Source organism: Dendrobium catenatum, unplaced genomic scaffold, assembly GCF_001605985.2.
Source record: "Dendrobium catenatum unplaced genomic scaffold, ASM160598v2 fragScaff_scaffold_933, whole genome shotgun sequence".
NCBI classification, from domain to species: domain Eukaryota; kingdom Viridiplantae; phylum Streptophyta; class Magnoliopsida; order Asparagales; family Orchidaceae; genus Dendrobium; species Dendrobium catenatum.
In genome coordinates this window covers 402,969-413,783 of record NW_021319395.1, presented here as the reverse complement: position 1 = coordinate 413,783, position 10,815 = coordinate 402,969, and the positions used below count along the sequence as shown (strand labels likewise).

General features: G+C 35.7%; 1 protein-coding gene across 1 annotated transcript in view; it reads left to right on the top strand.

Annotated features, from left to right (window-relative positions):
* LOC110100189 (uncharacterized protein At2g34460, chloroplastic) overlaps positions 1–10,613 on the top strand; it is a 35,507-nt gene extending 24,894 nt beyond the window's left edge. The window contains exons 4-5 of the mRNA XM_020827614.2: positions 9,893–10,165; positions 10,274–10,613. Of these exons, the coding sequence (XP_020683273.2) occupies positions 9,893–10,165; positions 10,274–10,438 (438 nt within the window). The 3' untranslated portion in view covers positions 10,439–10,613. The remainder of the gene's footprint in view (positions 1–9,892; positions 10,166–10,273) is intronic.
* The last annotated feature ends 202 nt before the right edge of the window (positions 10,614–10,815 follow it).

Below are 10,815 nucleotides of genomic sequence, written 5' to 3'. Positions count from 1 at the left end.
TTCATTTGAATTCTTTTGTTGTCTTGTAAAGTTCAAGTCCTTGCTTGAGTTCAAGTGCTCAAGATTATGATTGAATCAGATTCTTTGTTCAAAATTAGGTCCAAATTTGAACTTATTAGATTCAAGTATATTTTGTTAATTATTTGCTTTGTGTCCAAATACAAGTCTATTTCACTGTTCAAGTTCAATATCAAAGTTCTAGTTCAAATGCAAGTCCCCTGTTGTCCTTTGAGTTCGTTCAAGCTCAAATCTTCGTTGTAGTTCATTTGAGTTCGAGTCATTCCTTATTTCGTTTGTATTTGAAGTTATTATTGATTGTTCAAGTTTGAATTAAGTCTATTTGATGCTCCAATCAAAGTCCAAGTAGAGCTCCAAATTGTCCCAAATACGATTTGCATTTACCCGAAATTTCGGCAGCCTTCCGGCGTCTCCCCCGTTTAGGGGAAAACTACGAAAAACTGGGCCTCCCGCCACGCTAGAGAAAAGCGTGCACGGTAGGTGCCCTCGAAAGAGGACACCGCGGCCGTAATTTATTTGTTTCTCCACCACGCCAGAGAAAGGCGTGCATGGGTTGCGGGCACCAGTTTTAAAATAAGCAGTTTATATTTGACCCCACCTCGCCGTAGACGTCGCACCGGATTCCCTTCCCACCACGCTAGAGAAAAGCGTGTATAGGTGGTCGTTTTGTCGCGTTGCAAGCATTGAAAGCGGTATCTCGGAGTTTTAGGGTTTAGGAACTTTATACCTGCGAGAGGGTTGATGACAAAGATGTTGGCACGGATTGAGGGAGAGAGAGTGAACTTCTCTCTCTTTTATTTAAATTAATTATAACTAATTTTGATTCAGAATAATTAGTTATAATTAATAATAATTAATCATAGTTAATTAATAATAATAATAATTAACTATGATTAATTAGAATTAATAATAACTAATTAAAAAAATCATAATTAATTAATCTTAACTATAATTATTTATTATAAGACATTTATAATTAATTATGAATTAATTACAGATATTTGATGTTAATTATAATTAATTTTTTTAAATTATAATTAAATATCTTTAATTATAATTAATTATTATTGATAATTAATTATAATTAAATTCAAAGAAAAAAAAGAGAAAGCATAAATGAAAATGTTTCCCCTCCACTCTCCTTCCTCGGTGTTCGTGTCGGACCGGCAAACCACCCATGCACGCTTTTCTCTAGCATGGTGGGAGGGAACCCTGTGCGACACCAACGATGAGATAGACGAGTGACTTCTCGATCCTCGTGCTGGCACTGACAAAAGCTAAGGTATAACACTCCTAAACTCTAAGCCTTTGAAAACTCGTTCCCGGCGCTTGCAACGCGGCGAATGACCAACTCATGCACGCTTTTCTCTAGCGTGGTGAGAAGGGAATTCGTCGCGATGCTTGCGACGGGGCGGGTAATGAAAACCTCATTTTCGACGTTAGCGGCGGACCTGAAAATCAACTCATGCACGCTTTTCTCTAGCGTGGTGGGAAGGGAATCCGGTGCGACGTCTACGGCGAGGTGGGGTCAAATATAAACTGCTTATTTTAAAACTGGTGCCCGCAACCCATGCACGCCTTTCTCTGGCGTGGTGGAGAAACAAATAAATTACGGCCGCGGTGTCCTCTTTCGAGGGCACCTACCGTGCACGCTTTTCTCTAGCGTGGCGGGAGGCCCAGTTTTTCGTAGTTTTCCCCTAAACGGGGGAGACGCCGGAAGGCTGCCGAAATTTCGGGTAAATGCAAATCGTATTTGGGACAATTTGGAGCTCTACTTGGACTTTGATTGGAGCATCAAATAGACTTAATTCAAACTTGAACAATCAATAATAACTTCAAATACAAACGAAATAAGGAATGACTCGAACTCAAATGAACTACAACGAAGATTTGAGCTTGAACGAACTCAAAGGACAACAGGGGACTTGCATTTGAACTAGAACTTTGATATTGAACTTGAACAGTGAAATAGACTTGTATTTGGACACAAAGCAAATAATTAACAAAATATACTTGAATCTAATAAGTTCAAATTTGGACCTAATTTTGAACAAAGAATCTGATTCAATCATAATCTTGAGCACTTGAACTCAAGCAAGGACTTGAACTTTACAAGACAACAAAAGAATTCAAATGAATTTGAACCTAAGTGATGATCATGCACATCATTACATGAAACTCATTTTTTAAATGAACAAAATGCAAAAGAAAATATATGGAACTTGTGTACAATAAATGGCTTGCAAACTCTACTTGCTTACAAGTGTAGTGGTGAATTATAACTTAATCAAATTCCATGTCATGATATGTTGTTCTCAAAAGAAAATACATGATTTGAGCACAAGCAAACTCTTGTAATTTGATTGCAAAGGATTTGGTTTCTAGCTTGGATATGAACTACAATGGCTTTGGGCTTGCACAACAATAAAGAAATTGGCTTGAGTCATGACATCAAAATCATAATGGTTGTTAAGAATAATGAAGTCAAATGAACAAGTGTTAGTTTATGTTTGAACTGGCCACAAACTTTGATATGAAGTTCCTTCTTGTATGATAGCATTCAACTCATAACAATAATATTTGTGGAATAGAGATATCAATGAATATGATAACAATTCATCATGCAAATTGCAAACTATTCTCAAGAAGAAAGAGCTTGCATATGCAACCTGTTCACAAGCAACAAGGAGGCATGCTGAATACGATGGCTTCGATTGGTATCAAGTAAACTCGCAGAGTGTACAAAATAGAGCATCTATAATGAGTGATAATTTGCCAAAATAAATGTGGCAATACCCCATAATTCGTATGCAAGCAAGGACTACAAAACCACTATGGGCATGAGTACCTACGAGTAAATACAAAGGAATTGAAATAGATGTTATGCAACAAACACCACGACACTCTAACAAGTAACGATAATTAGGTGTTAAGCAAATGTATCAATCTCCTACGTACTGTTGTAGAAGACTCGTCACTTATAAACAAAGGCATTTAAAGGAGGATGTATGAGAGCTCTCTTTCATACAGAAGTCTAACCAAAAGTGATTGAAAATAATATTTGATAGATGTTGAATTGTTTCATAGTCAGCAACCACCAAATATCAATCAAAGGCACTGGTTCCTTACAACTAGAAGATCTGCAACACATACGATTTCTTTACGAATACAAATGTATGTGCCACAACATCCACTCAAGGGTAGATGCATAAAGACTATAGTAAGTGCAGTATCCTGTAGTCAACTTCAATCTAAGGTTGAATACATCTACCTCCAGCAATGGTGGATGTATCGTAAAAGCTAAAATCACAGCATAATGCATAAAGATTATAAGTTCTTACGAGCTTCTACGACCCAAGGCAGTAGATTAGTTAGTGCACTATGACCCGCCAACAAAATCAACAAATAGTGCACGACAGTCTACCTGTACAAAGCAGCGAACAATCCTATCCAGAAGCTGCTACGCCGCGCCACCGGATCTGCAACATTCGTACAAGCAGACAGAAGGCGTCTATTCCAAAAATACCCTTGTACGTGCACTATAAATTGTATACACATAGGTACACTAAAGGGAAAAGTACAATCTCAACCCGCATGGGCCCCGGCGAGCGTGTTATTGGTACACACGTGACGTCTAGGGATGCTGCGCGGGTTGACAAGTGAATTCAAGTTCGAACCTGATCCTCCTATACGGGTCAATAGGAGTCGACAAGGTTCAAACTCTTAAACAAATATACGATTGCTACGACCGTCATATTTGTCTTAATACATTCATATTAGGCTTTCAAGGCCTATAACAATAAGAATTCACTAACAAGGGCACGAAGCCTACAAAACCCGATCCTCTGTCGACAGCCCGATAGAGTTGACTAAGGACGTGGTACGTGTCCTCTAACCAGCAGTTTCGCCACCAAATGGCACTGCAGGTAAACGGTTATGACCCGGGGCCCTCTGAACCGAGTGATTTTGCCGCCAAATGGCACCACAGATAGCGGTTATGGCCAGAGCCAATACGCTCCTTAATGACGTTAAATCCTTGAGATATGAATCAATAGGATATGATCGATAGGGCATAAAGCCCTCTGTAAGCTAAGGTGGATTTAAATTTGTCCCCTTAGACAAACATTCAACCCCGGTCTACAAGGTTCCCTTGGACGAAGCAAACCATGGCTGCCGACAAGGACCCTTCTGTCAGGTTGGGTCGACTACCTCCTCTGACTAAGTAGACTAGGGACCACGATGGCCCGGGACGACGGAACCATGGGATCTTGATCGGGTCCATCATCCATTCCCCCACCATCCGCTTTAAGTACATGATGGTGAAATTTCTATTTTTAAATATCAAATTTTCAAACATCCAAACTTTCCAAATTCTCAAATTCTCCAACTATTTCCAAATCCATTGCTGCTACTATATGCCAGATAACACGTACTCTATGTATCTGATTGATGACTAGCCTTAATCGAAAATTCTCTCTCGTGATCGAGAGGGGTAATTAACTATAGGGGCTTGCGCCTATAGGAAACCAGAACTCAGATCATAAAGTCCTCACAAAATGAGGGCGAAATCTCTGGGTAGTGTCTTATCTACAAACCCATCTGCCTTCCAAAATTTACCTCGGAACTTATTCAGTTAAAACTCCTGTTGACCTCATTATTCGAGGCCAATTTCCCCTTAATCGACTCTAGTATCTAGGTTTTCATAGCCTAGTGTAGATGTCGCATCCGCAGGATTTCCCTTTAGGTGGACACCTAATGACATAGCATCGACTCAGACCTGTCATTCAACTCGAATTAAAATCAATTCAATCTAGATTTAATTCAACTCCAAACAAAACTCAAATCGACTTTTTAAAATCAAAATTTGCTACACCAATCGAAGCGAAACCAAGTCAAATTAACTCAAGTCGAGTTCGTTTTCAATAACCCCGATTAGCCTGAATTGACTCACCCCGAGCCATCTAAAATCAAATCAAAACTAATCAAATTAAAATTTTAATTAAATTCACTAAGTTAACGTTCTAATCTTATTAAAATCAACTCTAATTTCTTCAAAAAATAAAATAAAATATTAAAATCATTAAAATAAATTTCAAATAAGTATATATCTTTTTAATTAATAAATTCTAATAAGAGCAAATTGACTAAAAAAAAATTTAATAATAATAATAATGATAATATCAAATCAAAAATTTTAATTTAATACTTTCTCATAAAACTCTTAAATCAAATCGTTAATTAAATAACTTAAATTAAATAATCTTAATACCTAAAACTAATTAAATAAGAATTTAATGGCCGGTCTAAACTACCCAGCCCGACATGATCCCTCTCACTCTCTCTCATTTTCGGAAAAGCACCCAGCAGTTCGCATTCCCTGAGGCTCTCTCTCTCTCTCAAAAAAAAAAAATCGTCAAGCTCTCGCCTCCTTCCAGTTCACGAAAAGCCACAGGCTCGCCTCTCTCTGTTCATTCGCACGAACGACCTCCCCCACTCCCACACTCATTGAATTCGCAGAACCCATAAGAAACAGCGGCCGACTCTCTCATACACGCGTGAGAACTCCTCCTCTCCGTCACCCTCTGCAGTTCGCACAATCCCCAACCATCCACTGTTGTTTACCGGTAAACATCTGCTGCCGATTTTCCTTTATTTATAAGTAATTTTCTTCCTTTAAACTTCGAATGAAGCTTGTCTTTGAAAAGTTTAGGTAATTCTGAAGCCATTATTTCATAATTGTACTTTCTAAGAGGTTTAATATGAGAAATGATTAATTCTGTTTTCTAAAAGAATTTCTGCTTAAAGATCTTGCCTTGAAAAATGAGTCATTATTGCCTTTTTCTCGAAATCAACTAAGAAATAATGATAAGCTCTCTCTAATCGAGAACCTGCAATGCATTTTTTTTTTATCATTATGATTGAGATAAAATGTAATTAAATCAATAAAGTAAAGAATTAAAAAAAAAATTTTGTAGTTTAATTTGGTTTCTAAATAAAAAAAAAATATTATGTTTAAATGTAGAATTGAAAAGTTTCATGAAATGTAAATAAATGTTATGATTTAATTGATACTGTTTGAAATCATGTTTTCATATCTTCTTTAAAAAAAAAAATTAATAATAAAAAAAATCTGAATGATAAATGGTTAGTTTCATATAGTCGGTATTTCAAAGCAAATATATAAGTTCATAATTATATAATTTATAATTGATCGGAGAAGTTTATATACTGACGTATGATCAAAAATTATTTCAAATGATTTATATATTTTGAATTAGAATGGTAGACAAAAGTTGCATATAAGCAAACAAATCATCCATCTCTCTTTTATGTGATTCCGTTTCTCATTTAAATGCTGATAATAACCATATTTGGAGAGCTTGCCTGCATGTTTATAACTCAAATGGCATCTATATATTTGATAGCAAGAGCTCAAGAAATTACTCAAGAGGATTATATGCACCTTGAAATGTTTACTTTATATTTTAGTTATCAAATTATAGTCACTTCAAAATTCTGACATATCTTTTATGTATAATAATGATATGCATACATGTATATTCGACACTCAGAGGAGATGAATAGTAGTTTGTGTTAAAGATTGAGTTAGCTTGAAATTTATTAGAAAATGAAAGTTTTGAAAAAAGTAAAAGCCCCTTTCTCTCTTCATCTCTCTTTTTCCCCTTCTACTCCTGAGATTGTACTTTATTCTCAATGCAGTATTCGATTACAAAATAGGAGAAAATCAAATCTGCGTGGTGAGACATAAATTTTCCCACCAACTCCCTCGTCAAATAATAAAAAAAGAAAAGCGCGAGCGGAGGCCGGGGCCGAATTTTTGGAGCCTACAGGGAGTTTGGCCAGGTAGGAGCTCGGCACTCTCTCCCTCCCTCTCTCTCTCTCTCTTTCTCTGAGGATCAGGAGTCTGTGAGGCTGCGACAAGAGAAGAGCGGGAGATCTGTTGTGAGAAGGGCTACTGGATTCGGCTTAGAGGAAGAGGTTCGTGGAAGATTGGAGGGATCGGAGGTTGGGTCTTCCGGTCGGAGCAGGCAACGGGAGCTAGGGCAGGTCGTGGGAGAGGAATCGGGAGCTTTGTGTGTGTGGAAGAGAGGTAGCGAACGGTCTCGCGAAGGCTTCATTCGTTCGGCTTTTAAAGGCGTCAAAAATCAGCGATCGAGGCTGTCGTTGCAGGATTTGCGGGGAAGCGATGCGAACGGCGCCGAATCGGTGCGATTTTGGCAAGGTTTTGAGGATTCGACAGGTATGAGGTTTAATTTTGAGCCTTTTTTTGTTTCCTTTGGATATAACATGCAGGTCAACAGGAATTTAAATTTTAAATCTAAAATTAGAAGTAAAAATTCAATTAATTATGTGCTCTTGCTTTGGAGTTGGGCTCTTTGTGATGGAACTCCTTGGGTGCTCTTTTAGTTTGATTGTAAATTTGTAATCATCTTGATGTTTTACATCACTTTTGGAATTGGCTAGGCTTTTCTAGTATGAGGCCAATGGTTCCCAAAGGAAAATGGAAGGAATTAAGATGTTCACATTTAATTTTCTTCCAAAAATAACGAATAATGACCATTTATTCCTCTTTTGCAAGACTTGATCTGATCTTGGAACTTGTAGCCACTTAAGCAGAATATGAGAGTTTTATTGTTTGTTATAATACCATCGATGGTGCAATATTGCAACATAGTACAATAATTTTATTACAATACCACATCATACTAGTATGTCGATGTTGCTATAGTGCTATGCCAAGGAAAGAGGGGAAATAAAATAAGAATTGGGAGAATTTTGGATTTCTTTGAATTTTAGGAATTAAGGTCTTTAAATTGACAATTTATGGTAGAAATTAATTTGCACTTTATCTCTTCTGCAACTAACACCATAATTTAATAGGAGTCTTTATTCTTTAAAAATAATTCCATAAAATAAGAGCAATGTTATCCTTCATAAACTAACTCCACAAAAGAAAGAAATTCTACTAGAATTTAAAATCTTGAATAAAAATTTATCCAAAATAATTTTAAAATTCAAAATTCATACTTATCATGTTGTAATATGGATTTTGATCTAACAATCTAACATCCTAGGCTTTGACCTCCCTCATATGACATCTGTTAAATGATGCATCTTTATTTGTGAACTCTTTATGGCTTTATCTTCCTATTGAATCATATATCTAAAAATTCTTTAAAAGAGATCCTCACAGATCAAAGAAATTCTTGTAGGCAATAATTGGATACTCATCAGTCTTTTTGAAATATTAAGTATATTTAGATAAATCAAAGAGGCCTAAAGAAAATTTTAAATATTGAATTGTCTCACAGTAGAGGAGTTATCTTACTTCTTTAAATCCCCTGAACTCTACCCAAGAGGGTATATCCTGGAAGCCGCCAAGTTTGGATTAGAAATCCTAACCGAGGGTATTGGTTTTTCTGAATGCAATCCAAAGAAGCAAGTACACTAATAAAGGAAATCGCCAATGTGTGCCAAATAAGGTTTCATAATTCCCTAGAACGTTTGACTTTTTTGTGCATCTTGAGGTGGGACACTTTTATTAGCAAGCCTTATGGAATTAGCGAACTTTGTCATTTTAATTCTGTAAAACACATTCTTTACTCTTTCATGGCTAACCGCTTTTCGGTTCTTGCTATCTTTGTTTTTGTCCTTTTTTTTTTTCATGTTAATTCATGAGGAGTGTTGCTTACATAAAACATCAATTTTATTGTATCACAGTAGGACTGAGAATAAGCATACCTTGAGAGCAAATAGGGATGACAAATCTCATATGAAAGGGATGTTATCTATCTATGGGGAGAAAATTGATCTAACCTTATTATCCTTCATTCTATTTAATTTATAATCCATAGGATATTTTTTGTTTTGCAAATATTTCTTTTTTTTTAATGAAGATTTGCTCATATTAATCATATTTACATGTGAAAATAACTATGCTGTCAAATATTTCCAACAAGGTTCCCTAAGATATATCCTCACTCATGTACTGCTTTTGTTAAGATGCACGTTATGGAAAATAAAAAGTCTATCGTCTTGGATGAGAATAAGAATTGAGTTCCTAATATACTTGTCCTTATTAAAGCATTTGTGAGCATTGTGTTTAACCCCATAAGTAAGAAGTATATTGGTAAAATACCTTAAAGCGGTTGGTCTTCACTCAAGCTTAAATTTTTTGATTGAAAATGAGATTAACTCCAATGTATTGAATTCAACTTAGGTTCCTCTTTTATTCATACTCTAATAAATAGTATTTGAGCTGATTTTTTAAATGGAATTGGGTCTTTATGCGGTTTGACCTGAGAGTTTTAAGTTCTATACAAATAATCAAAGGCACCTGAGAGTTTTAAGTTTAGTTACTAATCAAATAGGTGAAAATATGTCATTATATAAATATTAAGTGGTTGACCCTCACTCATAAGCTTAAGCTTTGAGGTTAAAAATGATTTAGATTATTGGTGTATTCAGTATTGAATTCAATTTGGTTATTTTTTATTGTACTTTCTAATGACCTTTATCGATCAGTTTAAGCTTTTAAGTTAATAGAGGTCCTTTCATTAGTAAGTATGTTAAGCTCAATTTGGGCTCTTAGTATTCCACCTTATTAAATATTATCAGAGTCGAACTGCTGCTTGACCTTTTTTCAAAGTTGAGTAATTACACTAGACCGTTAGCTTAAGCTTTGGGTTTAGAGTTGTCCATTCATTCTGAAAAATCTAAAACATAAAAAAAATAAAAACCTTCGCTACTGTTTTTCATAAAGCTTCATTTTATCGCTTTCATATCCGGAAGAACTCATTTAGTTTTTTATTTATTCATCAAAATCTCCTTACAGCTGGAAACTTTTCTGCAGGTTGACAATTTTGGTACTGTGAACCTTGTGGAAGCATGCCGGAAGATTGGGGTGAAAAGATTTGTTCTTGTCAGTTCTATTCTAGTCAATGGAGCAGCCATGGGTCAACTGTTAAACCCAGCTTATATAGTATTAAATTTGTTTGGCCTCACCTTGATAGCAAAACTACAGGCAGAGAAGTACGTTAAGAGATCTGGCATCAATTATACCATTATTAGACCTGGCGGGTTAAGAAATGATCCCCCTAGTGGAAACATAGTTATGGAGCCCGAGGTATCGTTTTCATTCCTCCTCTGTTTCTTGTACTCATTAATAGTTTATTTAGTAATGCAAATTATGGTGTAAGTTACTTACAGATGCTCATGTTGATTTTCTTTTCAGGATACTCTTTTTGAAGGTTCTATATCCAGAGATCAAGTTGCAGAGGTTGCTGTCGAAGCCTTGGAGTGCCCAGAGTCTTACTTTAAAGTAATAGAAATTGTTTCGCGGGTTGAAGCTCCTAAACGGCCATTAAAGGATCTATTCAGTGGCATCAAGCAAAAATAGTTCCTTTCTTTCCAATTAAAACAAAACTATTGCGTGAATGAGTTTCTCTCTCTTTATTTATTTATTTCTGGTTATGTAATTTGAATAACACGTCTGCGATTTTAAATTGTAAATAGAAGTCGTTCCACCTAATAAGTGCAACCAAGCATCGGTTTGCAGCATCTTGATAAGGAAATGATTAAAATCTTAAGATTTTAAATGCTTTTACTATTAGTTTGAGGCTTCTTTAGGAATGGCTTTTTTAATGTTCTTTAAAGCAGTTTTTTAGTATTAAAAAGCTGCCTAAGAAGTATTAATATTTTCATAGTTAGCACAGTCATTATAGTCAGCGTAATACCATCTAAAAAATATTCCTTGGTTGCCAAAAAGGTCCCTTC